General features: G+C 40.1%; 2 protein-coding genes across 6 annotated transcripts; one reads left to right on the forward strand and one right to left on the reverse strand.

Annotated features, from left to right (window-relative positions):
• Window positions 1–3,105: 3,105 nt before the first annotated feature.
• On the reverse strand, window positions 3,106–17,884 carry nol10 (nucleolar protein 10). The gene is made up of 21 exons (XM_042388307.1): window positions 17,722–17,884; window positions 17,182–17,227; window positions 16,973–17,071; window positions 16,805–16,882; window positions 16,678–16,715; window positions 15,185–15,321; window positions 15,004–15,069; window positions 14,772–14,832; window positions 14,023–14,108; window positions 13,656–13,734; window positions 13,023–13,172; window positions 12,698–12,764; window positions 11,214–11,266; window positions 8,463–8,589; window positions 6,929–7,008; window positions 6,656–6,754; window positions 6,043–6,135; window positions 5,540–5,716; window positions 4,619–4,932; window positions 4,238–4,340; window positions 3,106–3,910 (listed from the first exon to the last, which is right to left on the reverse strand). The coding sequence occupies exons 1-21, from the start codon at window positions 17,785–17,787 to the stop codon at window positions 3,725–3,727; spliced, it is 2,205 nt and encodes a 734-aa protein (XP_042244241.1). The 5' UTR covers window positions 17,788–17,884; the 3' UTR covers window positions 3,106–3,724.
• Window positions 17,782–27,632, forward strand: atp6v1c2 (ATPase H+ transporting V1 subunit C2). 5 transcript variants are annotated; one of them, XR_006091640.1, is made up of 14 exons: window positions 17,782–17,866; window positions 18,499–18,641; window positions 18,870–19,088; window positions 19,627–19,694; window positions 20,220–20,305; window positions 20,874–20,968; window positions 21,739–21,830; window positions 21,931–22,026; window positions 22,277–22,345; window positions 24,199–24,291; window positions 24,383–24,470; window positions 24,560–24,657; window positions 24,780–24,884; window positions 27,098–27,186. XR_006091640.1 is itself a non-coding variant. In XM_042388308.1 (14 exons), exons 3-14 carry the CDS (start codon window positions 18,960–18,962, stop codon window positions 27,185–27,187), a joined length of 1,134 nt encoding a protein of 377 aa, XP_042244242.1. In that variant the 5' UTR covers window positions 17,782–17,866; window positions 18,499–18,641; window positions 18,870–18,959; the 3' UTR covers window positions 27,188–27,632. The 5 variants fall into 5 exon arrangements, 4 of the variants coding, with proteins under 4 accessions (XP_042244242.1, XP_042244244.1, XP_042244245.1 ...); XM_042388308.1 differs by having other exon boundaries at window positions 24,755–24,884; window positions 27,098–27,632; XM_042388310.1 differs by having other exon boundaries at window positions 18,898–19,088; window positions 24,755–24,884; window positions 27,098–27,632.
• Window positions 27,633–27,962: the final 330 nt, after the last annotated feature.

Below are 27,962 nucleotides of genomic sequence, written 5' to 3' on the forward strand. Positions count from 1 at the left end.
CCTTTTCAGAACTGGCTTCTTTAAGACAGAGCATGTCTAGACCTAGCTGAGACAGATTGCTGTTCATACCTGACATCTGAATGCATCCAAAGAAAGCAGTTGTGATCAGATTTATCTGCCCATAAATCAGATTTTACTTCTGAATGAACAGTGTTGTTCATTGAACTTTACACACACGCACATTTACACTTGACTGTAGATCGACAGGAGTCTTATAACCTTTCCTCAAGGTTGACACTTCAACCTTATCAAACACATGATCAAATAAATAACAGCTACAGTCTGGGACACTTTAACAGAACATCCACAATTCATGTTATTGCTTACAAGCCAAGTCAAATTACGATGAGCATGGTGAGAAAGGCCTGTCTGATACTAGCCTCAGGTATTGCTAATGACTTCAAAACCTCATCTAAGTTGTTTGACCTAAGTCAACTGTGTTTGGAAGGTTTCTCATGCTATAAACGCACTACAAAGTTGTTGGCTGGAGTACCATCAAATTTGGTACAGACATCATGGTTTGATGGAAGAGGATGGAATGTAAAAACTTTGATCCCTTGACCTTTGCACCATCATGAGTTCAACATTTCTGTTTGCCCAACACCCTATAACCAAATACTGCACCAGTAAAACTACTCTAAGTACATTCCCATGTCGCCTTGTACCTTGTGTGTAGTGCTAATTAGCAAATGTTGGAAAACTGACACTAAGATTTTGAACATTAAACCCAATATCAACATGCTAGCATTATCATTGTGAGCATTTTAGCATGGTGATGTTAGCATGTAGCTGCAAGCTGCTGTGCCTAACATGCCTCACATAGTCGCTAGCATGGCTGTAAACTCTTGAAGCTGTGTCCCAACGTCAAAAGTAAGAGTGGATGGTGGTGAAACAGCTCCAGGAACACCTCAGAAACAAAAACTATTGAATTTAAAAAGGAAAAACAAAACAAACAAACAAAAAAAACCCATCTTTTTGTTAGGTTTTACTGTGCATTGTGAAGTCACAGGTAGTTAATTCCTGCTGGTATAAAACCATGTAGTAATGTTTTCTTGTAACTGCAGAAACAGTATGTAGCATGGACGTGGGACAGATCTTCCACCTTGTTGCTACATTAGAGTTTATAATTCAAACTGAAGCACACCATGATTTGCTATTACGCCCAATGTCCTACCACCATGAAGCTCTGATTAGCATTGGTTGGAGTATGCAATATCTCTCTTGTGAAAACATGCCTTGATAAATTCCACATGGGACTGAAATCTTCTTCAGAAATCACAACCCACAAGGCATATTGTGGGTCTACACAATCGTTTGGCTTACGTGGTACCATGTATCAAATAGCACTTCCTTGCTTCTTTGTGCCAACTTTGGTTGACCCACTTCCTGTGGCCCGATTGCCAGTTGTCATGGTGAAGCTAAAGCATTGTGAAAGAAAAAGGGGGCAATTTTCCTGGAGCCCAGATTAGAGAACTATACCACATGACACTTTGCTAGATGATGTTTATTTGTTCTACAGTGGGACAGTATCAATCGTGTCCCAACACAAAGGAGTAAACTAGGCTGGAGCTTTGTCATCTGGCCTCATGCAGTAACCTCTCTACTGATGGCAATCTCTCAACAAATACCTGGATAAAAAGCTTCCTGCTCATCTTAGAAAGGCTTTGCACCGATGAATTTGTTTTAAAGTATGTTAAACCCTTACCCTGATCTATTTAGCGGTATACAAAGTGACAGGGTTAGATGAGTGAAGATGACATAATCATGCCATATATGCACAAGGTTTTACTTTTACCCATGCCACATTCACGTCTTATAGATTCCCATGTCTACAACTTACAAGCATCCGACAACTCGAGACAGTTGTATAATTACACAGTTGGTCAAGTGAAGGTTAAACATACTGTGCAGTGACAATATAACAATGTATTCATTACAACTTAGGTTTAATCATCTTGAACAACAGACTTTGGTTAAAGTGAAGCGTCCATATTTGCTTGATTTTCAGGCATTTCCGTATTATGAAGCACCAAGTCAGATACAGTATATTGGAGTTTTGAGAAGTCAGTTCCTCAGTCATAGTTACGACTTGGAAGTTGCTGTGAATGCTATTTGTAATTAAGAATCTCGTAATTACAATAACTCTAATATGATATGAAGGCTGCACAACACCACCAGCCAATTAGCAAACCTTAGCATGAGGACAGGAAACAGTTATCCTTGCTCTGCCTAAAGGTAAGTAAACCAAACTCTTGTAAGTTACCAGTCAAGCCAAGAAATAGTATGGCACATGACCCCCTATAAAAATGCAAATTGCTGTTTTTACACTTCAATTTTTGCACAGATTAAACAGAGTGAGCTATAATGTGTTAATTTATGAGTTTTAAAGGTGCTGGTATGAAGATTTTGTTGCCTTTGGACAGAGCTAAGCTAGTCATTTCCCCTGTTTCAAGTCTTTATGCTATGCTAACTGGCTCCTAGCTGTGGCTTCATATTAACTGTACAGACATGAAAGTGATATCAAACTCCTCAAATAACTCTGAGTAAGAAAGAAAATGAGCATATTTCCCAAAAATGTTCCTGTAAAGCTAACAATGTTGCAAGTATGTTAGGCTTTTGCAGCAAATGTCCAGGCATTTGTGTCTAACATACTATAATCTTCTGGATTCCTCTTCAATAAATAATAAATATTCATACTGTCATAAAACCTGACAGACTGCCATGGTGCTAAAGCATGGTCAGCATAGTCAAAGGAGTTCAAATGAGATTGGGTCACTGCTGGTATGCTGAGGGCTGAAACACACCTCCCTAACATTTGAAATGGGCCAATGCTACACCAGAAGGGGGTTCACACCATGAACCACATTGGGGGATGGGAGGGACACCCAGGCGGTCTCTCTATTTCCAAGAACTGCAGTTGTTGGCGGGGGAAATTTAAAAAAAACCTTCCTCATTCACATTTCTCTCCTCCCTCCTCTTACTGCTGACGTAAGTAGTTACCAAACTGCTGAACAGGAAGCATGTTCTAATTTGGCCAGTCTTTCCACAATTTGAGTAGAAAATTGGATATTTTGGTTTTCAACAATAAAAACATTGCAGACAATCAAGTGTTGTACCAAATATAATATAAAGTACAAGTGTTGTTAATCCAGTGTTGGCTTAACAATATATGGTAATAACAAAGAGCATTAAAAAATACTACATTTTTTTACACACACACATCTTTTATCTCCTCTATTAACTGTAACAGAGGGCTCCACTAAGGAGCAGTTGTAAGAAACTAGACGCCTGAGACAAGGCAGGTCATGTTAAGTCCTTTCAGATCTTCATAGCTTTAATTCCTCCTGGGGCCACCCATGCTAAAATGGATGTAGTCAAAGTACTTGAAGGTGTTTTGGATAATGGCCTAGGCTTTACAGTGCATGCACACACCCAACAACATAGGTAATCATTTTTAATATGCTCGGAATTTGCAAAGAGCAGCTAAACACATGGCCAAGACCACCCAGGAGCAGGGCAGGCTTGTCTGTTCATTAATGTCAGTCTTTGCCACTTGTGCAGAACGTCTCCAGAACATCTCTAGAGCTTAAAATCAGTACTCTTCTATGTTTTAAGAAATCTGCCTGGGCGGAGTGAAGGTAAGAAACCTGAAAACTTGGACTTTAGGTGAGGACTGTTGTCCATCCAGCACAAAGGCACTGGGTGCGGACTAGCGCTGCCATTCTCAGTACCGGCCTCTTCCTCCCCCTCTTCCTCTGCCTCCTCCTCTTCCTCTGCCTCCTCCTCTTCCTCTGCCGCCGCCCCAGCCCCTCCCACGGCTGCTGCTCAGGTGTCCGGCAGAGCGCCTCAGCTTCTTCCTCTCCTCATGGTGCTCCCGCTCTGCCTGCTGCTGTTTCCTCTGCTGCTCCGACTGCAAAGGTGGACAGAAAAAAAGTATATTCAATAATGTTCTGCTGCGTGTTTCTACCACCTGTGCATAGATGGCAGGTAGCCGCGGGGGGGAAGAGAAAAAATATTTTGAAGGCCTGATGAAGGTTGCTTTACCAAAACAGTAAAATTGCCACAGATGTCTACAGAGTGCAGGAGCCGATTTTCTAAAACTAATGTTCTGAAAGCTCATGCTGAGGGCACATTTTGAAATTTTGATTTTTTTTTTTTTTTCATTCCATCGCACAATGGAGAGATGGGAATGAATTATAAACCAGGCAGGGGACGGTGCACCACATGGGCAATTTACCTTTTTGAGAGTAAAGGTTAGCTGTTTGCTGCCCACTGCAGTGTCGGCCATGTTGCTGGTTCCATTGTGCTCCTCCAACTTCAGACGGTCCTCCAGAGAAGCCCTGGGAGAACACACACATCTTCCTCAGATAGTGTACAGTATACATAGAATGCAGATAGAAAGTATAAGTACATCTCTGCTGACTTTCAGCTTTAAGCATGGTTTTGTATATCATTTATATAAGTTTGTAAATGTATTCATTTAGAAAATACCACAAAGTTTCTTCTATCACTGTAGAGGCAAGTTACTGTGCAAACCCGTGCTGTGAATGTGTACCCTCTGACACAAGAAACCATCACTCTTATAACAGTTCCACTTAATACATTTCCAAAGACATACTTCTGTAGTTTCTGCTTGCGGGACATCTCGTTAAAGCTGCGGAACTCCTCCCCGGCTTTGATCTGATAAAACTGAGGCTGACTTGTCTTCTTGCTCTCAGCCATGTTTGAGGTTTTCTCTCCTCCGTTGTGTTCCCTCTCCAGCAGGACAGTGTTGCGGTCTGCTTCCTTCCTCTCCTGCCGCCGGCGGTCTCGGCCCTCCTGCCACAGTAGCCTCCGCTGCTCCCTCACCTCCTCCACCCAGCTCTTGTCGTCGTCTGAGCTCTCTTCCTCGGAGCTGGGTCGCCCTTCGGACTCCTCGTCCTCTTCAGCCTCCTGGATAGAGATGTCGCAAAACAAGAAATACTGATGAGATATTTTTTAATGTACAATGACCCTCCTCCTAAACAATGTCTAGAAACGACAGTATGTGCAAAAACAGAGCAGACTTGCAGAGGCCTGTGAGTAAGAGAAAAAAAAAAAAAGATGACTGTGTCTGGACAGATTATAGGATGCTGCAAGCTGATATCACACATCATACAATACTTCCAACACGAGAACTGAATGTGGAAAGCCACTGTTTAGTTATGCTACTTGCTTCAGGCTTAAAGAAATACTTTGACATTTTGGCAAATATGCTTATTCACTTTCTTGCCAAGATTAGAAGATTGATAACGCTCTCACATAGGCGGGGGTTATCAATCTTCTCATTGCACTCTTGACAAGAAAGTGAATAAGCATATTTCCCACATGTCAAACTATTTCTTTTCATTTCTGATACAAGTTGTTTACTTTCTCATGGAGGAGCAGCTGAAGAACTGGTGATTCAAGCCTGATGTCTTTCAATTGGATTTCTAGAGAACTGTTAATTTAAGATTCCAGTTTAAGTTCCCAGCAATTTCAGATTGCTGGAAACGTGCCTGGTATCTAAGTGCAGCATTACCTGTTGAGAGGCGGCAGCTTGCTGAGCCAGTAGTCGCAGCTTCTTCTTCCTCTTCTGTCCCACCTTGGAGACGATGGGGTTGAGCAGACGGAACTCCTCGCTCTGCTCGTCCACCTGGTACTCGGGGTTTTCGAACATCACCTTGAAGCGGTCGTCGCCCAGGATTGAGGGGAGAGCCTACGGTTTTGAAAAAGTTGAAACGGTGAATAGGTTTTTATGGCTAGGTAGAGCATGCCAATTCACAAGTTAGGTTTAATTTCTCTTTTTCTCTTGCCTTCGTTCAGTTCAAAAGGTACATGATAGGAAACATGGTGATAGGAAATCATCTCTTAAAAAACTTGAATTCTTTAATTCCAATCACATTTTTGGACAGAATACAAAGAATTAACATTGAAATGAAAGATGAGTCATCTCCACATTTTAAGAAAGAGTGCTATGATGAGTATGATGAGTTCATAAATTAAAAGAACTGAGGAGCACGAATGAACACGTAACATATCTACCTTGCCCTTCTTTTTCCTAGACGCCAGCTCTGCTTCGTCATCTCCCTCCTCCATCAGCTTGAGAGCAAGCTCCTTGTTCACTTTAGGCAGCTTCTGTCTCAGTCAGGACAAATTGTACATTTGATTAGACACACACAAACACACACTGGGATTAATTTCATTGCTTCCCACCAAACTGCCTTTCACACACACATTCATGAGCCAACACACCTGTTTTTTTACTGACATTATGAAACAAAGATCATAAAGTAAAGTTTCTAGAGACTCTTGGTTTTTTGACCTTGCCTTCACATCCTGCCACACCTATCAGCTGTTACTGTCAGCTTCACGGGCAATAACCAGTGCAAACCAGTTTGAAAAGTCAATTTCACTCCATGAAATGCTTAGGGGAATGGATGTTTGGCATGGGGAAATATGTATAATAGTATTACTTTTCAATATTGAGCAAGGAACAGTGAAAAAGTTGTGATTTGCATGATTTCCTCTCTTACACAAACAAACTAAAAGACAGTATAACTTTTCAGGCCTGAGATTTGGACAGTTCTACTCAACAAACTGGGTGAAGCTGTAGCCACTAGTGGAAAGCTGAGACGTTTTGTTTGGAATCTCTCACCTTAACCTGCACCCTCTGGGTCCTGGACTCCTCGATCTTCTGCCGGATCTTATCCTTGCGATACTCCTCGTATGCAAAAGGATTTGCCATACTTTTGACCTGTGGCCAAACCAAACAGCGAAAATGTCAAATCCACTCATTCCTCTTTGGCAATAACAGCACTTTAGCGCAGTACTGTACGTCTGTTATGTCATGATCGGTCTGATTTTAAGGACTCTGCCAAATATGCAAGATGTGTTAACAAGAACTTGATACAGCAGTTAGACACTTTACCTTGTGATAAAGCCTGATGTCCATGAAATAGCCGTGCATGTAGGCTCTCAGGAGAGACGATCCCACCAGGTGAGACAAACCTGACACCGATAGGGAAACAACACTAAGTCAGGTATTTATGAGAAAAAGTGAAAATTGTACTTTTTATTTTCAAGAATCACTTAAGACTACATTTGTTCATTTCATTCATTCATTTGTTTGAGTATAAAATCTTTTAAAAAAAACAAAACATGCTGATGCACCTTACTCTGACTCTGTTGTCAAACTTTAGTGGTTTATTATATAGGTCTTGTATCTTACATATTATATAGATCTCAGTGAAAGAGTAGGATATGTAAAACATTACCAGAATCTGCCTACTTCTTCCATCAAAGTTACAGTGTAGAAGTGTGACACAACGTCTATATTTAGATTTTATTGAAGTTGCTTGATTGATCGGATGTGAGCTGAAGTGAGGAGTGGATCCTATTAAATAGTAATATTTGTTTAAAAAGGTTGAACCTTTGCATATAAGAAATGTATTAGTGAAAGAATGACTAGATATCTGTAGGCAGTTTGGTAGGAAACAATGAAGTTAATCCCAGATAAATTCAGCTTTTCCATACATGACATAAAAATATCTTTTGGCATAAAAATCTAACTTTTTTTCTACAGCATCCTTGCATTCTTCTCTTTACATCAAAAATATTTCAACAGCTATTCTTCATTTTATGCCATATAAAAGAAGGTAGCGAAAAAGCAGTTTCATTCCTCGTGTCAATGAATTTGCGTAACTGAACAGGATTATAGTGTGCAAACAAGTAGTTTAGAGAAAATGTGTCACTAAGGTAACAAGTTACTAAGTAACAATTAAAATCTGACAACAGTGTAAGAATCTCCACCTTGAAATGACTCACTGTCGGGTATGAATGGGAGCAGCAACATACACGTGTTGCGTTCATTTTTTCTTTAGCGAGTGAGTGCGTGTGGATCACAAGGGACGCGGAGAATGTGGAGGATCTTCCGTCAATGTGTTCTACTCTAGTCCGCCCAGGCTGCCTCGCTGTTACATAACCGGGCCACATTACGCGGCTCCTGTAAATCAACACCGCTGTTCCCCTGCCCCTGCCCCCTCCTCTGCTTTTATTCCACGGCAGCCAACCACCTTTCTGCTTCTTGTCATTTGATCTCTTTACTGCTGAGCCTGCATTCCAATGTTCATTCAACCCTTCCAGTGTCCACTCCCCCTCGACCCTCCTTGCTACCACCCCCACGCATAAGACTTTTCTTACCTAATGCCTGTCAATAGTCAAGCCACCCTTGGCGGCAACGTGACTCCGATTGATTCAAAGTTTGGAGTTGCAGGGCTGTAATAATGTTCCCTCACTAAACTATTTGATTGATCTCTTTGACCCCATATGCTTTCTAAAGAAAAGGGAAAAAAAATGCATGCATTGCTTGGGGAAAAAGGGAAAACCTTTGCTGTGAAAATTGTTGTATAACTGATTTTCCCCCCTCACATGCAGTGAGGTTAATGAAGGCACCCAGCTCTCACCCAGGCTTTCCAGGTCCTTCCGGGTGACAAACTTGTAGTCATCGTACACTGTGCTCTCCGGGCTCTCCTCCAGCTCTTCTGTCAGGTTGTCAAGGAAGGAGCACCAGCGAGGTGCGGGCCCTAGAGCCTAAACACACACACACACACACACACACACACAGGCTCATATGTTAACTGTCGAGTAAATGCTAAACCTTTCATGTATCTGTTCAAACAAATATAGACCAACTTTCCCGGATCATCTTTCCATTCCAGTTAGAAATTACTCTGAGCTCTTGGAATGACTGAGCTCATGTCATGATGACGCCTAACCCGATAGTGGTGATACAGCAAAAGCATACAGCTTCTCATGTTGACCGATCATTTTCACACGGTTTCATTCCACTATCCTAACATTGTCACTGCTGAGTGTCTGCTTGAAATTCTAACTTAGACACTACTGGCTCACACTTAGAAGTTAGAAGCCGTGCTGTATTTATAGCACCAAACCAGGAATTTCAACCATGTTCTCATCAACATCTTGTCTGGTCTGGAAAGCAAACCCGATTCTCTGTCTTCTTTCTCCGTTTTGTTTCCAGCAGTTCCTTTTGTGTGGATTTGTTCATTAAGGATAAAGGGTAATCATTTGTTGCTCAGACTATAAAGCCCCAGCAAATGTATGATTTTCTGCTATATAAAGAAAACTGACTTGACTTTAAAGAGTTCTGGGTTGCTGTTATCATCCCTGCTCCCCTCCTCTCTTTACTATCTGCTGAAGAAAGGTAAGTGTAAGAGATGTAGGACAAAATCCACAGTCCTCCTCCTCCTGTGCAAAAATACAACCCAAAGTTCAGCTGAAGATAATATGAGGCTTCTGCAGTCTGAGTAAGCAAATGGAGTGGTTGTCTTTGTCCTTGCAGTCATGTGTAGGTTTATTGATGGCGTTTTGGCCCTGCAACAAACCTACTGTATGACCTTTGTCCTAAAAAGTCTGTAATTTTGAAAAATACCCACTTGATTTATCTAACTCAGACAGTGAAGCCTCATATTATCATCGGCTGAACTTTAGAATGTGTTTTTTTTTTTGCTCAAAATGACGACTGCAGGGATCTCTTAAAGGCCAGTACAGAGAGAGGGAAGGATTGCGGGAATTGCGTACATGAGAGTTTGCAAGAGCAAAAAGATCCGAACTTAAAGGTGTCACAGCCGCTGTCTTAGAGGCTGCTGTTGCATAAATTAAGTGTGTTATCTGTAAAGAAGGTTTAGTTGGAATGCTTCAGAGTGGAAAGAGAAAGTCTTTCTCTTCATGCCTTTCTTGTTATGTAACTACATGGGATTTCCTTTCCTGTACTGCATCACTCTGTGAGGATGGTACAGGTTGAGGGGAGAAAAAATTAGCCGGGCTGAAACACTGAATTTGTAAATTATTATTTTTCCCTACAATCACACATGTATAATGTATCCATTTGTGTTTTCTTTTATGTCACTATTTCATGCTGTTTCTCAAAGTTCAAATCTTCTCTTCCCTCATATGTGGCTATAAAACACTGAGCTAAATAAAGGTTTAACTACATAAAAGTTCAGCAGATCAAAGATCCACTTGTGACATTTCACTGACTCAAAATACACTAAAATGTGGCTTTCTGCCTGTTCAGTGGAGTCCGCTCAGTCCACATAGATGATGACATCACATGGTGTCACACACTGAGGCCAAAGTCAACAGAACTTGTTCACTGTTCGTGTTTCATCAGTGCCGGACTGACAGCTGATAAAGCTTCAAGCTGTCCTACAGAGACAATCGTCTCTGGCTTATGCCACACTGAACCTTAATGGCAACGCTAACAGGTTGTTCAAACAAGACTGAACGCACATCCTGATTTTTCCCAGTACTTTTTTTTTTCCTGACACCATAAACAATCACATAAAAAGTCGCTCTCGGGACACGAGGTACTTTGCCAAATCATGATGTGCAGTCTGAGCACACCTCTGAGCTGTGTTTCTCAGAAAATCACCAATCAACCAACAGTTTGAGTCGTAAACACACGACGACGACTATTACCACAGTATTTTACAGAAAAGCTTCCAAGTTAAGGCGGTAAAGCTCCCTGTAGATCATGATGTATGTGTGACTTGCGCTGGACCCTGCAGACACGATGTTTCGTTCAACTACATGTGTGAATTCCTTTGTGCATGAGTGACAAATGACTTTATCAGAAGAACCTGTCCATGCAAAGTTCTGTGGAACTGGATGAACCTGAATTCCCCAAACAACACAACAAAGGACAACGGATCAACTAATAAACCAGTAAACAGGTGTATTCACCAGTGCAGGACAGACAGGTCAACGCATGTCCACATCCATCATGCTTGGAATTTACACATTTACACTAAGTCTAGTTTACTGTACACACTTTCTCTCAGATAACACAGGCTATAAGGTCATATCAGTCACAGGACTAGACTGTTGATGACTTCCTCCAGCTTTAATTATTACACAGCAGACCTGTGGGTATCAGATATACTATAACATACAAAAAAAACCCCAGCAACAATCGACTGAATCAGCCGTCTTTGTATACACAGCTGTGTGCACATCTGTTCTGCAAAACACCAAATGTCCTTTATTGCACCATAAAGAATGAGTGCGCCTGTGTTTCTATCAGATACGTGCTTGTCAGGCCTACACTCGATGAACAGGATGTGAACGTGACCCGTCTGCTGCACACTGGCTGTAAAGTCACAGCTGAGGAATGTAAATGCCTCTGCACTCACCGGGATGTAGAATGTGTTCATCTTGGGATCTTCATTGGCAGTGAAGAGCATACCTGTCAATGAGACGCAGGATACAAGCGACACAATGTGAGGACAGAAGCAGAGCAGCTATTGTACAGCTCATATATGGTGCAAACACTGAGTCACGTATATCTGAGAGTCCTGTTACACTTGAAAAATGGAGCTAGAATGTGAAACAGTGACTGGTGAAGACTTGAATATGCGTAGCCTAAGGGTAGGATTTAGTTTCAGCCGTAATGAGAAGGGAAATAGAAACTGCTGTTTTTAGAAACTCTTCACTGAAAAGTAATAATTTAAAAAGAACAAAAGAACTGGTGAGCTGAATGAGCAAAGTGAGGGGAGTGTCTTTAGCTCATTGCTCTAAAACATCTTCAAGAAAAAACTTTGAAGCTAAAAATTTCAAGTCTGGCTTACATCAGAACTAAATGATCATTTCATTGTGAAAAAAAAATCACCTTCAGTCTTGCATCTTGTGGAAAATGACAAGCATGTAATGACAGACCAGACGAAACTGAAATGTCAAAGTGTGTGAACTCTACAGTGGCGCCACCCGGAGGTAGAAGAGTGACAAGTTATGACAAAAGTGACCTTTTGAAATCTTTTTGAAGGACAGTTTTGAACATTTTGTCACCACATTAAAACTTAAGTGAGATTATGTAAGTTTTCTTCCTCTTACTTACGTACTTATGAAGTACGTGGTCTGGTATGACTAGTAGTTTCTGGAGGCTTATATATTAGCAAACTTTAGCTTGATATCTCCATGTAATAGACATCACTGAGTCAGTTCACCACCTGGAGAATTTTCTCTACTTGTGCTACTGTTATGTTATGCTTTGGCATTCATAACTATCCCATAATTGTCACATGTAGCCACAGTGGTCAGTGTTCTACGTTGTTACGTTGTGACTCAGATCTGTTTTTTTCATGATAGTGTGAACAGCGGGTCAATTCAGGACCACAACTAGTTCACACTGGAATCTGATGTTGTTCACATTTTAAAAATAATGTGAACAGCCAAAACAAAAAAATACGATCTGAGCAATAAATCTGAATTGAGCACTAAAGGATTGCAGTGTGAACGTAGCTATAGCCTCCTTTTAAAGCCATCACTTCTGTTCATCTTCAGTGAAGGCAGATTTAGCAACGCATACAAGTATTTAAGCTGCTCACACAGCTATCTGACACATTCATTTCATTTCATCCCCTGCTCACTTTATTGGTGAATATTTTTATCTAAATACACATTACAGATACAATTAATATACTATGTGTAGTATTAAGTAGCTTTTATTTTAGTTTTTCATGCTTAATTTGCATAGTAGAAGTTCATAATAAATACTGTGTTCCATTACTCATCTATTTATCTCTTTTCACACTTCTGCTGCTGTGACACTCGCATTTCCCTGCATGCAACCAATGAAGTTTCTCTTGTCTAGTGATCTTGTTGGAAAGGTTCTTCTTACCTGAATGAGGGTAGATGCAAACATCATTGATGTTGCTCTGAGGCTGTATGGAGGAGAACACCTTGCCCTGTGATGAACAGAAGAAGAGATGAGTGACATCAGAAGATTTCTTTATGTAAACACAAGCTTCCACATGTCCACCAAATGAAACATGGAAAGATTTCTGACTAGTTCATTGTTTCACATGGGCTAACGTTACACATATGCAAACAATCCTTTTACATCATCTCGGACTACTCACAACATACTGGCTGCTACTAGTATTGAGCGATTCAATGAATCTGAACATCTACACGTATTTTCCCGTAATTAGTTAGAGTCTTACACTGTCTTTATTCCACATTTTTATGATCTTTGAGTCGGCTGACACAACCAGGTCCATCTGATCGTGGAAGTTGAGTGACTTGATTGGCAGGTTGTAGAAGTGGTCTTTAACCAGCAGCGGCTGGCTGGAGCGCAGGTCATACAGCAGCACCTTCAAGACAAAGCAAAGGGTGGAGAAATCACACTAAATCTGTTTAATGCTGTAACAGGGACGCTACTGAGTGCTCCAACAAACAAGAAAAAGTAAGGATGCATTCAGGACTATTATATTTTTTCCAATTATCAGTTTTCTATCACAGACAACAGGAACATTTGATTTTATTAAAGTCACATCATTCGGTTTGTTTGGGGAACAGCATGACTTCTTAGAAGAGACTACATGACGTCAGGCATTTCATTGTGAGTCGACTAATCACAGGAGGAAGAGGAGGAATTTTGCGCCATGCGGGCAGCTTGTAAACAGACAGTTTACAACAACAAACGTAAAGAAGGTGGAGGATGTAGCTGTGAACCAGTGTTATTTAGATTCTGACCGCTGATGCCAACAGGACTGATGTCCAGCTGCTGGTGAAAATACTGTGCCACACATTTAAAACACTAAGTGATGTGTGACGGCTGAATGATTTTGGCTCACCTGTCCTGTGCTGGTGCCTACTGCCATGGTGAGGGAGCCGTTAAACTTTAGCGCACTGATTGAAGGCAAACTCTGAACTCTGTCAACACAAACACATCACCGTATCAACAGAAGAAAGGCAGAAATATGGGTATGAAAGACATGTACGTTTCAGTTTGGTAAACACACCGCTGCTGCTTTGTGACAGGATAAAAACTGGACATTTCAGAGTCTTCTACAGTGTATCATAATGATGGTACACTGAACAGCTTGTAGCTTTTTTTTTTAATGCAGCAGAAATACAAGCCATGTGGCTACATGCTATGCATCGTCCGGCTGAGATCAGCAGAAATCATCTGACATCTCGGCGTGACAGCTTGGTACTTACTCTGTTCCCTCGGTGAGGCTGCTCAGGGCGCAGTCCAGCATGCCCACTCGATTCCGGACGCGAGGGTCCCAGCATTCCACCTTTCCCTGGTAACCGAACAGAAGAGATGTCAAACAGTCAGACGAATGCAGAGTCACTGTTGGTTTCAGCGAGCTCACGACTCCGGAGATTTCAATAACATCTGGGACTGAATTTAAGACTAATAAAAAGCTGCAGTGGGCAACTTTTCATGTCGACAGCTCCAAATGTAAGCGAGAGACAACGGTTTGAGAAAGTTGAACTTTAACACTCAGAAATTATGTAGCACGCTTATTATTATCAGCCCAGCTGGTGTGTGAAACAAACAATATCAAAGAGATGAGAGAGGAGGAAGAGCCACCATCAGAGAATCCAACAATGAAAAATGTCATTTTCTCAACCCTCTTCCATAAACCACCACACACACAGTCTGCAGCTTATTTTCCATCCTGCACTGTTGAAACAATTCTCTTCTTTAGCAGCAAAACTGATCAACTGCGAAATTGTTCTGTTTCACTTTAAATACACGTCGCACAATCAAATGTGCATTAAGCAATGTCAGGCTTCTGATACTCTCAAAGACGTTTTAATCATTAACGGGAGCGATTACTGTGATAAACAGGACTTTTTAAAAATATGACATTTTCAAGTCCTTGTATGAGCAATTAGGCATTTGGTAATAAACAGCCACTATCACACGTGTGTCACACACAGCCTGCTATGGCACTTACCTCAGAGGTTCCTGTGGCAAACAAATGATGGACGGGGTTGATGTCACACACATTGTGCTCCCTGGTCGCAAAAGAAAAAGAGGCATCATGAACGTCAGCTGAGAGCAGCGACAGGAAAGAGTGACTGCTGTATTACACCAAAGCTTGACTGTTTACACTGAACAGAATTGAGTTGTATGACAATTTTCAGCAGGCTGAATCTAGAGAAAGAAAAATGTTTTGCAATACTCACACAGCATCTGTCTGAAGTGAGTTGAGGAAGCGGCCTTGTTCCAGATTCAGTCGATACACCTCTGAACTGAAAATGAAAAGAAAAACAGTAACAGTGCTGCTAAACCGACTTATTCCTAAAAACATGCAAAGGACGCATTTAATAACATGCCTGAATGAGACAGCAACAACATCTGTCTCACCTTGTCCCCACAAAATAGAGGTCACAGGAGGGATAGTGATAAGAAAAGTCCCGTCCGAACTTTGGAATGCGCGTCTTGTAGTAGTGACCGTTCTGGGAGTGGAACTCTACGTAGCGGTCACAGTGTAGAAACACCAGCTGCACGCAGGCGGAGAAGTCAAAACAACACTCAAATAACAATCTTGACATTGTAACATCTGAGCATTTCATGAGTTTGGATTAGAAACACATTCAGTGCATCAGCATTAGGAAAATAAAAGGTCAGTTTAAACCATAACCAGCTATTTATTCAAATACTAAACTATTACACTAAGATTCTGGGAGATCGGTAAATAAGTCAACTAGCCCATGAAGCATCCATGGGGCTGCATGTCAACACTACAGTATATACTACAGCATAACCCTGCAGCTCTCCACTAATCTAAACCACATGTACAATGATGCACATCAACTGAAGTGAGTGAATTTAAATATTTGATACATTTTTGGACAAAATGACTGTGTGGACACACTGTGGATTTTGCCCCACCATCACTTACATTAGGTACTTTTGGATCAGAGGAACTTTTTCATAGTTCTAAGAGCTGTTGGAGGAACTATAGTACCCTCTTTTTATTGTGTCCACACTGCAGGAACTGGGAACGATCATAGTTCTTAGAACGCAGTTTTGAGGGACTTTTTTAGCTCCTACTTCAGAGAACCTTGAGTGACGGAAGTGTACACTGATTGGTCAAACACATGAGCCAATGCAGCAATGGCAACCGCCATCTTTAAAAACCCACGTAAAACAACTGCATAGTCTAAATTTGCACATCCCCTTTTCCCTGCGAAAACTACATATTTTCATGGCCTTCTTTCTGTTTGCATTCACACTGCCAATATGAATGCTGAAGTGACGTAAGCCAGCCGGCGGCTGGTATAGCAAGATTCCTCTCAGGGAGATCCCGCGACTGTTTGGTGTGAATGCTCTTATGGAAAGCGTATTTGAAGGGGATCTTTTAACAGCCAGTATGAATGGGAGTTATGATTACAGCGAGGAGAACTTCTTTCACTGTTCATATGGACACCTGACTGCTGTTTTAAGACACACTTGAACAATTGTGAATCTATCCTTTAATTGAGGCTGTTCGCATAATCAAAAAGAGACCAGTTTCCTCTGAGTGGTGGCCTGGCAATACTCAGCTTTTGCAAACCACAAATGCATTAAACCAAATGCATCTAACTTACACTAACCAAGCACTTTATTAGGAATACATGTGCAATCTAATACAACAGCTCTGCCAGAAATTCTACTTTTATGAAGCTTATACATTTTCATTTTGTTGACATTGTCAGATGATGATAATTCTATTTTATGCTTATTATTGAGGTCGTAGTGGGTGGTGGTGGTGTACATATACATATATAAGTGCTCGGTGATGATATAGACTATATACTGTACACTGTGCATACAAAAAACAAACATCACAACACAAATCGTAAACATCGTCTTACCTTAGAATAGTCATCAGACAGGATGTCGAAGGCCACGACTGTGAGGGGGAGAGAAAAAAAAATCATCCAAATTCAGCCGTCCATGATATGAAAGTCCAGCAGCAAGTGGGTGTGTGTACTGACTTACCATCTGAATCCAGGCAGCGCTCAAACTTCAAGGACAGCTGGTAGGTGTCATAACAGCGGATCCTGGGTTTGTAAGTGCCTGAAATAATGGAAAATTAAAAAAGGTACAGAGAAAAGAAGTCCCACCTGACTACTGCCTGTAACTATCTCTATAAACAGCTCCTCTTACCTGCTGCCAGGACGTACTGCCCATCCCTCGACACTTTGATAGAGGTGCACACTGTGGGCATCTCAAAGTCCTGGATGAGCTCAATCCTGCGCTGGATGTCTAGAAAAGAAACAGACAGACAGATAAGAAAACATCATGTCAGAATAACTACATGCATTTAGAGTAAAAATTAAGATTTGATACTGCCGAAATTGAAGCTAGCAACTCACCAACATCTTTCTTTTGTAGCTGCCTCTTCTTCCGATCCGACAGCCACTATAGGTCAAAGAGGAAAACGAACGTTAGTTTTGCATAATGAGGGATGAAGGCTCATCTTAACAGAGGCAAGTTACTGCTGTTTAAAGGGTGCCTGAGGGTGTTCAGCTGTAGAAATATGTTCCTTAATTGATATAGAGGTTTACATTGAGGTGACATTTTTTTGCAGTGTATAAATATTTTCTATTTTTCATTTAATCAAAACTGTAGATGCTATAAGCAATACAGTCCACACCTTTCACTCATGATTTGGTGCGGAATTTAATGAAAATAAACATGGCTTGAAATGTATTTCAGTATCTAGCACTGATATTGTGAGGTTACATAGTGACGTATTTTTTAAAGAGAGTTTCACAGTGAAATTCACTCAGTAACGTTACATTAAGTAAAAACAAGTCAGAACTCCTCTTGTGACGGCTAGCTGTGTTAGCTCGTTAGCTCGTTTCAAGGGAAGAAACTACTAAATGTAACTGCGGTAAGTTCGTGCTTCTCACCTCTGGAAGAGACTTTCCATGGCTTAAATTGTAAATCTTCACATCGTTCACACTAGATATCTGCATTGTAAAAAGTGAACACGGCTCCGGTCACACATTACACTCAATCCACGTTGTTGCTGCGGAGCCAAAACAGGAAGTTAAGGTGAGCTTTCGGAAACACGTCCGTGTAGAAACACCGAGCACACATACTATCCCTCTCCTCTCCTCTCCTCTCCTCTCCTCTCCTCTCCTCTCCTCTCCTCTCCTCTCCTCTCCTCTCCTCTCCTCTCCTCTCCTCTTAGAAGTGATTCTAGATTTTAATTATCACTTCATTCAATTAAAGATCATTTTATAAGTCTTAAAAATCGACAAATACTAGAGGAAAATATCATGCTACACATCCAAGTGAAATAACTTATCTTTTATCAAGATATTACATTACAATAACACACAAGTCTAGTTAGTTAACTAGTTAATTGGTAAATATTTATGTCGCTTTTTAAATTACAATAAAATAACAATTAATGCACTTAAACCAAATTACTGAGAATGACAGTAAGACATTTGACATAAGACATCAAAGCCAGTATATTGCTCACCCAGCCACAAATATCCCATGTGACATTTTTTGGTAACATTATGCAATATATTTGTTTAATTGCTGTTCAGGTCAGTTAATTGTGATAGCCTGCAGACCTGTCAAATAGAAAAAACCCAACAACTAAATTTTAGTGTAGCTGAGGAATTGCAGAGTGACAACAAAGTCACACCTTAAGTCGACCATTTTTTCCCCAGTGGCATTTATTTGAATCAGCTGGAGTGATGTAACAGCCTCTTGTGATCCTAGAGGACAGTCAGTCTCAGGTGAAGCTGCTGCTCAGACTCTCACAGCACTCTGTGTGGGACTGACACAGGATGGTCATGAAGATAACCTGAAGGTAACAATCCTGCTTTGAAAGGTTGCTTCTTTATCCTTTTTTAGTCTATTTTATTTGACTTTATGTAGCTTTAACCAAGGCAGAAAATTGAGAAAAGGAATATGGTCATGTGACACTCAATTAGTGAATTAGAAATGAAATAATATAAACTGGTATAAAATCACGAAAATGTTAAATTTTACAAAGTCACCATTGCCTAAAAACCTGTCTATGTTTTCCATGATGCAGCTCGTCTTCCTGTATGTGTTTGCTTCAGTGCCAAACTGCTCTTGAAGGGAGGATTTTGACTGGAGGTGTCTATGTGAAGCACCAGGAGTCATGACAGACTTGTGGTTGATTTCTGTCCCACTGGACAAGACCAGTTTAACCAGTGTAGAGAAACTCAAGCGCACCATTGCCAAGTCCAACCTGGCCTCCTGCTGCAAGTTCTCCATTCCAGATCTCAAGGTACGTGAGACCACGTATTATCTATCCCACTGAGGAGTCAAGTGGAGTATACAGAGTTAATGTATGTCTGTAGAACCAGACAAAGAAGAGTCACTGTTTGTTGTTTGCAGTGAAAACAGTATTGTCAAAAACTATGAGCAAGGAGAATTGTAAGTATATGTTTGTTCTGTGTGTATATGTATACAGTAGAGTGGAGTTGAGGAGGGTGATGGTGTTTGGTGTCCTTCTCTGGTGAAGGCTCAGGTTGCTCTCTACAGTTTGAAGAAAAATTTCCATCTGACCCATTTCGCTCAACGTGATCAATGTTACCTCGGCTGCCGGGAATCACATTTTAACAGCAGCTTTTCAATTCTATCAAGAGTTCAAACATAAAAACCTTGTTAAATGTGATATTGACCATGTGGACATCTGCACGCTGAATCTTAAAAATCAGTAAATTTGCAGGTCGTGTAGAACTTGTTGCTCATGTGTAAAGATTTTCTATGATGTCAAATGGCAGCTTCAATAACAACTATGCTTGTCTGTGCTGTGACCCCAGGTGGTTATACTGGACAACCTGCTCAGTGTGTCAGATGACCTCTCCAAGCTCGACACGCTGACTGAAAGGTAAAAAAAAGTCAAATGAAAGAGCGGCGAAACCAAACTGAATATGTTGCCCATTCTGTGGTGATGAGGACGGAGCCTGTTTGTCATTGCATGTCTGTAGCTTCATGTGCAGCTTTGTCCTTAATTAAGACTAGTAACTGAGAGCTTGTGTGCGGTCTGTGCCATGATTTATTTATGGTCAGGGGCAGTTGACGGTTAGTTTTCCCTCCTGATTTTAAATTCATTGTTGGTGTATCTGAGCTGACACGATGCAAGAGGGGATGCTAAAGCCTGTTTACGACATTAAAATGTGTCCTACAGGAGATCAAACATGAGTCCAAACTAGCTTGCATTGAATCTCTCCTCAGCTAGAGGTCTGTACTTGGATAAATAAAACTCTGGTTCCACATTAATAGTTCATTGTGTATTTCAGTGTCAATCACGAAATAAGAAGGGGAAAAGAGATTTCCAGGAAAGTAGGATATAAATGATTAATAAATATATGAATACTCCGTAATAATGATATTTTTCCTGTCGTCCGGTCAGTGTGATTAAAAAAACATGTCAGTGTATGAGGGAGGTGATGGAGCAGTCGAATGACAAAGTGCTGGAAAATGCCTTAGCCAATGGAGGTGAGTCACACACAGACACACACATACATGCTGAAGGTGTTAATTACATTGTATAGAAACTCATTAAGTAAGTGAATAGAAGTTCCAGGCTACATGCACATCGCAAATAAGACTAAGAGCCACCTAAACTAAGCTCCATATGCATGTACGTACACAAACATGGACATAACACATGCTGATCCCTTTATCTTGTATAAGCCTTCTGTATAGAGGCAATAGGACAGCTGGTCGGCCGAAACCAGGCTGTCAAAGAAACAATGTTAACTAATGTGTCTGATCACTTTCCCCCCTCATCAGACCACGACATGAATCAGAGAGCCCTCCAGTCTCCCTTAAAGGCGTACCTCAAGTCTCTGAGGGGTATTTTATCTGCTGACAATTTGCTCTGTGAGCTGGGGTGCAGTGTCGTGTGAATCACTTTATAGACTATGTATTTTTTTGACAGTACCTACAGTGCATAGTTTAGTATGTTGTGGTGGTGTGTTTGCAGTTTTACAATTTTCAGTTTCTAGTTCAGTTATGAATTCTTGTGTGTGTGTGCGTGTGTGTGTGTGTGTGTGTGTCTCAGTGGACCTGATGAGCTACGTGACAAAGTTTCAGTGGGACAAAGCCAAATATCCCACAGCTCTGCCTCTCTGCAGCCTGGTAGATATTATCAACAAGGTATGAACTGATGAAAATGAGCAAATGAGCATGACAGCAATTATGATGGTATTGAAAGGTAGAACCAGATTTTTTCAAGACTTGCTTAAAGCAGCACTGTCATGCCCATATGTACATTGAAACAGTTATTGGTTGCAGTACTCAGTCACGGTGGCAGGGAAGTGATCTCTATCTCTATCTAGTGCAACTCCAATGTAATAAATGAGTGTGCAAAAATGTGTTTCTGATGACGTTTCATTGCTGAGGGATAGTAATGCAAATACTTGATTTGACTTGACTATGTTGGACTGTTGAAGACTCATATTAGCTTTGGTTGACCTTTTGAATATGTTTTGCACAGAAGGAGAACCGTAAATATTGTCCGTCATCTCTTACATTGGAGTCACACCAGAAAGAGATCACTGCACTGTGAATATGGACGATTCTATGACTAATAATTCTTTCAGTGTACATATAGGCATGTGAGTGCTGCTTTAAGCCAGTCTTGAAAACATGAACCTGTGTATATCCTATGTATAGTGCCTTAAATATGTAGAAATGTTGCTCTGTGACATGGATGCACAGAGGTGTTGACCAAGATTATATGAAATTTAAAATATTCTTTTTTTTTTGCAGTAAAGCTTTAATGTGCATGCAAACAGCACCGGATGTAGAATTATTGCTTTTAGATACATTTAATGTGTTCTTTTTCTCATACTAGTTTTGAGGTTATGATGCATTACTTCTGATGTTTATATTGTATGTGCTGTGGATGCCTACATGTGTGTCAGGAAGTTTCTCAGGTGGAGTTGGAATTAAAATCCCGAGCTGCGGCGTACAACAGTGTGAAAGCGAGCCTGCAAAGCCTCAAGCACAAACAAGAGTGAGTGACATTAGGTGCAAATGAAGTGGATCAGTATGTCAATATGTGAGTATTGACATGTTAGTATGTCAATATTGAACTTAGGTGTCTGTCTCCCCAGGGAAAATTTGCAAACTCGGAGTCTGAATGACATAGTGAGGAGAGAAGACCTGGTGACCTCAGAGTACCTCACCACTCTACTAGTAGTGGTGCTCAGGTCAGTAACACATGCACACTGAAACAACTGAAGGTATTCTGCCCTTCAGTTCTATTAACACGTTCTAAGAGAAGTGACCACATCACACCAGTCCTTGCTGCCCTTTGTTGTAATTGTTTTTATCTTCTATTTTTTGGATTTGATTTACTTTTTTAGTCCTTGTTTTCCTGCACAGCACTCTTGTAGTGTGTGTTATCATGTGTTATTCTTTATGTGTAAATGGGTTTCTGCACATGTTTTTTGGTCACAGAGGGAGCTATGTGCAGTGGGAGAGGACCTATGAATCTTTGTCACAGTTTGTGGTTCCGCGGTCGAGCAGGTGAGCTGTCTTTTTGCGCTCTTGGCTGTAAGACAAGCCATTCCATTTGATCCAAGTACAAGAACAAAGCTCCGAGTATCTGCTCTCCCATCCAAAAGGTCAGGCTAAGTAACCACAAGTGTTCAATTACCAGCAGAAAGTAAGAGTCCATGTGGCCTGGATCGTTAGCAGGGAAGGAGTGTTTTTCAAAGTAAATAATGTATTCAATTGGAGTTTTTAATATTTGAATTCTATAAAAAAGATCATCTGAGAACATGAAACATGTGCAGGCTACCTTACATGAAGAAATAAAGTGCTTTGAAATTACTGAAGGGTGACTTGTAAAAAGAGTTCATTAGTGTTAAGTAAATATATAATACATTTTAATGAGTCCTTTACGTCAGCCTATGGATGCTCATCTGCAAAACATTACAATTTAGACTCTGATCTTACTGAAAGCAAATACTAGTGTGTGTCAGTGTCAATATAAGAACAAGGTGCTTGCTTTGTGTGTTGTGTTGGAACTGCTGATTGATATTTTGTGCCAATATGCATTATATTTAAAATTTGAACCTTTTTATGACAGAAATGCAGATATACACTGTCTCTTGACAGGTTGGAAAAGCCTCTGAAAAAGTATTTATCATTTAGAGACACTAACATCTCCACTAATACCTACACACATATAGCCCACATATACAGGTAGTTTCACTTATTTTACGTGATTAGACCTCTTTGTAGGGCTGTGTGGGTGCATACAGACTGTGCTTGATTGACATCTCCCTCACCACTTTCTTCGTACTTGCTTGGCCTCCAGCCACTACTTCAACACACAGAAAAATGAATACAGTTGATATGAGGAATGAATGAGTATATACACCAACAACATGAAAGAAACTAACATTCTATTATACACAGATGATATAAATAATAGGCTAAGTACTCTAATAGTAAATCATGTTCTTTTGTCATTTCAAGTTAATTAAGGGCTGCATTTAAAAATAAAATGATGTGCATCCTAAAATAAAGTGGATCGATCGTATTTGGCTCTTAGATCGATCCTATTTTCTGTGCCTTTAGTTCCGATTTGAGTCAGTATGTTTGCTCAAAAGATTTGTGTTTTGTGTGTAGTGCTGTTTCACAATCACCACAGTCTCAAAACCAATTTATCATATGTGACAAACTGGTTTTGAACTGCCTGTGGAAGTATTTCCTTTGTTTTATGCAAATGCTAATGGAAATGCTAACATGCTGATGTTTACCAGGTAGTGTTTACTATGGTCACCATTTGAGTTTAGTGTGTTAACATGCTAACATAAAGCTGTGTAAACATATAGCTAGTTAAGCTGCAGCTGATGGGAATGTCATTAGTATTGCAAATTGATTTGATCATAAACCAAAGTATTGGACAAATTACAATGTTGACCTGATGATGGTGCTAGATGAAAAGTCAGTGGAGTCTTTGGATAACCAAAGTTATTACAAGTCATCTTGAGGAGAATATGAGCATCTGTACCAAATTTCATGGGAATCCATTCAAAAGTTGTTGAGATATTTCAGTCTGGAGTTCTGGAACAAGTAATAGACCATCATTGCCAACCATAGAGCCACGTGGCTGGCATGGCTAAAAACAATGATTACCAATGTGAATATGATGATCACTTCACTTAACTATACATAGCAGATAACCATGCAAGCTACATGTTGCATGATATCTAGTCTATTATCATAATGCAGTATTACAGCACATTGATCACTCAGCTTTTGTTGGCATATCTGTCAACTTTATTTTCTTATTGTCCTATTATTGGCTTGCTATTGCATGCTGCCATGTGTCGCTCTAATTTTCTGTCATTTTTGTGCTTGACCTTCAGGAAACTCTACGAGGATAAAGAGGGAGGCATTTTCTCTGTTACACTTTTCAAAAGAGCTGTGTGTGAATTCAAAGCCAAAGCCCACGAGAGCAAGTAAGCAGGATGGATTGCCAGAAAATATAACATCAAGTCAAAGCCGTGTTGTCTGTGTCAATTACCATAGTGTAGCCTATGATCCACACAGGTTCACCGTGCGCGAGTACAGCTTTGATCTGGAGGAGAAGCAGCAGCAGGAGATGAAGCAACTTCGTGTTCACAAGAAGGAACAATATGTGAGTCAAAATCATGTCGACTATCTGTAGAGTTTGTGTGTGTCTGGGTGTGTTGTAGTGTGTTCTAAATGTCCATGCCTCCTCTATAGGGAATCTTTGTGCGCTGGCTGAAGGTGAATTTCAATGAGGTGTTTGTTGCCTGGATTCACTTGAAAGCGTTGAGGGTGTTTGTGGAATCAGTCCTCAGGTCAGTGCAGATAACATGATGTGTTCTCTCATTCATTAAATGGCCCGTGATTCATTTTCCTACATGTGAGTAGACTCATAGTGATATCCGCTGCCAGGTATGGATTACCTGTGAACTATCAGGCCCTTCTGCTGCAGACAGACAAGAAGCGTTCAAAGAAACTGAGAGAAGAGCTCACCTCATTGTTCATGCATCTGGACCCCACTGCCACTGTCAGCAAGACAGATGTAAGAGGCCAAACTCAACTACACTGCATCAGATGTTTATTATAATTATGTCATTGTAACATTTACATTTCATCTAAAGCATAAAAAGACACAAAAGTGTTAGCATGGAAGGTCACTCTTGACCTCAGGATCAGTATGTATGATAAAAATAATGTCAACATGAAGTCCACTCACTAGCTTTTTCAAAGCTTTCAACCATATCTCACAGTCTTCATCAACAAAGGGGCTCAGATAACCTAAGTGTGCAACTATCAGTCACGTGATGACACCTGAGCCACTTCTATTTATAAGTTTTATCTTAATGCAGAAAAATGTCTCTTTCTACTCAATCATGAATTAAATTGACAAAACATTGCATCAAACTATAGCTGGTAGTGGGAAGCAGCTTAGTACATTTCCTCAAGTGGTATGCTGAGGTACTTGTATTTTATTCGTATTGCCATTTTGTGCTACTTTATAGATTTACTTCAGACAAGTATACTGTCTTTACTGTACTTTTCAGATTAAAAATTCAATTCAAAATATGTGATGAAACACTGTACATTATTGTAAATCAAACAATCCAACAGTATATAAAGTAGATCCCTGGTCAATATTATCAACCAGTTTTAGCATTTATCATAAATATATTGTATTTGTTATAACTAACAAGAAATGGAAAAAAACATATTTTTCAACTGCAAAATGTCATGCTTTGTGCATATCTCTTTGATTGCCAAATTTAAGGGATGCTTATAAAAAGTGTTTGTTTGTAGTATGTATTTATGTTCTTAAAAATAGCGACTAATATCAGTTCTATCAATCTCTCAAATACCAATATTGCTGTCAGCCTCAAAAATCCATCAAGCTCTAATAGAAAGTAATTAAAATTAATTCCGCCATGACAAGCTGCAACATTAAGATGATCAGGAATAATGATCCAAACACGCAATATACAATTGTATAACACATGTAACACTTAAAGTGAGACTGTGTAACTTTTGAATAAAAAAATTAACACAATCTTCCTCTTACAAATGAAAAGTTGATATCATAAGCAATAACATGTACCCTTACTTACTCAATCTGCTCAGAGGTTTTGCTGCTACATCATTACTTGGTCTGGTATGACCAAGTAGCTTAATACGTTAGCAAATGTTAGCAAACGTTAGCAAACGTTAACACCTGCAGTATTTTATTGGCCACTAGGGGGCAGCACAACAAACTGTAAACAAAACACTGACATATTATCAGCATATAAAATTGTTATGGTGAACTTGTTAGCAAACAGTTTCCTTTTTACACGTACAACAGACACAGAGCAGGATTAGCTTTCATTTGGAGTCATGTTTCTGAGCACCAAGCAAATATAAGTCCAGTGTTCACTCTCCTTGCTGTTTTAGTCTCCACAAACTCTTGAAAAATATCTTTGGCTCTTTAGCTACAAAATGCTTGACTACACTTGGCACTGCTAGTGCTCACCAATTTGTCTGTCTGCTGTTTGGTGCTGGGCAGATAGCTAACAGTAGGTTCACAAGAGCTTTTTCACTGAAAACAGCTACCGGTTTTCAAATTGTGGAGTTGCTGCCTTTATGTAAAGGTCTTTTACTTCCACCTGTAGCCAGTTCATTAAATCTTTTTTTTTTTTTTTTTTTTTATCTAGCCTATTGCTTCAAACTTCCAATGTTTGCATGGTTAAAAACATACTGAAGGTTACACTATAATGATATGATACTCAAAAAAAACTATTGAAATCAAATTAATTCAGAGAGAAACTGATTCTGGCAAATACTTTAAGAGGAATTTGACAATGTCTCTTGAACAGCTGCCATGTTTTTCCATTTTCAAAAGACCATTGACAGTCCAGCAAGTGAAGTGTTTGTCCAGTCAGATTTCATGTTGATGTCTGAGTAAGGGAGAACACTGTCAACCATCTGCTGTCCAGCCTTGTTGAAATGACATCTGTCTCATGCAAATTCATCCATGGCCTTGCCAGACCGCAGTGACAGAAGTGAAATTATGGGTCACTGTACTGCACGCACATTTACTGCACTAAAATCAAGGCAAGATAACCACAGTGCACATTAAAAAAAACACAGAACTGCCTATGAAAAGAGCTGAATTTGCATGGATGGAGCACATTGCACATACTCTCTATGATGATGTTTTTTCACTGGCTCGAGTTTGTGCATGACGTATTGTTTTCTGTGTTTCTGTGTCTCTCTGCTGAGCAGGCAAACTGTGACATCCCAGGACTCTCTCAGCAGGAGTACTTCTCCTACATCTGCTTCCATATCCACACCAACATGCTGGAAATCAGCTAGCAGTCAGCGAAGAGAGGACCCACACACTGATGAGGCAATCAGGACCCTGTCGATCATGTGATGGCTTGTTCCATGTCAGCCAGTCAGAACCAGGGACTTACAGACCCTCAACACCAAAACAAAACACATCTACCAGATTATACATCCTTGAATATCTTGGTTTCAACATTTCTCTTTAGATGGAAAGAACTGGCTCCTGTAAATAATCCTGTTAAGTGAATTTTGGATTTTCAGGTCCTCGTCTCTACATTGTGAACTGCACATGGACCTGTGGAACCATTTAAATATGTTTAAACTCTAAAACTTGTTTAAGCTTTTCTTTTGAGAGTTAATGTACTGTAAATATTGATATCTGGGTACAGCTTCAAACATCTGAAGTGTCCATTCCACCGAGAAATCCACTTTTATTTTTTAGAAATGCACACATGTATTTGCACATATATACTGTATATACCTGTATGTTTCCATTGTCTGCTGACAACCAAAAAAACAACCCTTTTTGCACGTATATATATATATATATATATATATATATATATATATCCAACAGAAAGCACCTGTAAAAACAGAAGTCTGCAGTGTCTGCATATACAATACATTACAAATCATTCCCAACACTCACATAAAGGCATGTGTGCATGTATACCTGAAGACCTTGGATGAAGGAGAAAATTAAATTAGTGATAAGTGATTAAAAAGGAAATGAATGAATACATGAACAAACAAACAGATAGTGTTACAGTATCTGCAGACAAACCTAGGGATCTTATCAAAT

The sequence above is a fragment of the Thunnus maccoyii genome, chromosome 16 (assembly GCF_910596095.1).
Source record: "Thunnus maccoyii chromosome 16, fThuMac1.1, whole genome shotgun sequence".
In the NCBI taxonomy this organism is placed as follows: Eukaryota; Metazoa; Chordata; class Actinopteri; order Scombriformes; family Scombridae; genus Thunnus; species Thunnus maccoyii.

Excerpts from the sequence above, each read along its gene's own strand:
- atp6v1c2 (XM_042388308.1), top strand. The coding sequence starts at position 18,960 with ATGACAGACTTGTGGTTGATTTCTGTCCCACTGGACAAGACCAGTTTA. Across the intron at positions 24,471-24,559 it reads TTCACAAGAAGGAACAATAT|GGAATCTTTGTGCGCTGGCT; the intron begins GTGAGTCAAAAT and ends CCTCCTCTATAG. Across the intron at positions 24,658-24,754 it reads TTTGTGGAATCAGTCCTCAG|GTATGGATTACCTGTGAACT; the intron begins GTCAGTGCAGAT and ends ATCCGCTGCCAG.
- nol10 (XM_042388307.1), bottom strand. The coding sequence starts at position 17,787 with ATGCAGATATCTAGTGTGAACGATGTGAAGATTTACAATTTAAGCCAT. Across the intron at positions 12,765-13,022 it reads AAATGTGGAATAAAGACAGT|GGCAAGGTGTTCTCCTCCAT; the intron begins GTAAGACTCTAA and ends TGTTCATCACAG. Across the intron at positions 5,717-6,042 it reads CTAGGAAAAAGAAGGGCAAG|GCTCTCCCCTCAATCCTGGG; the intron begins GTAGATATGTTA and ends TCAAAACCGTAG.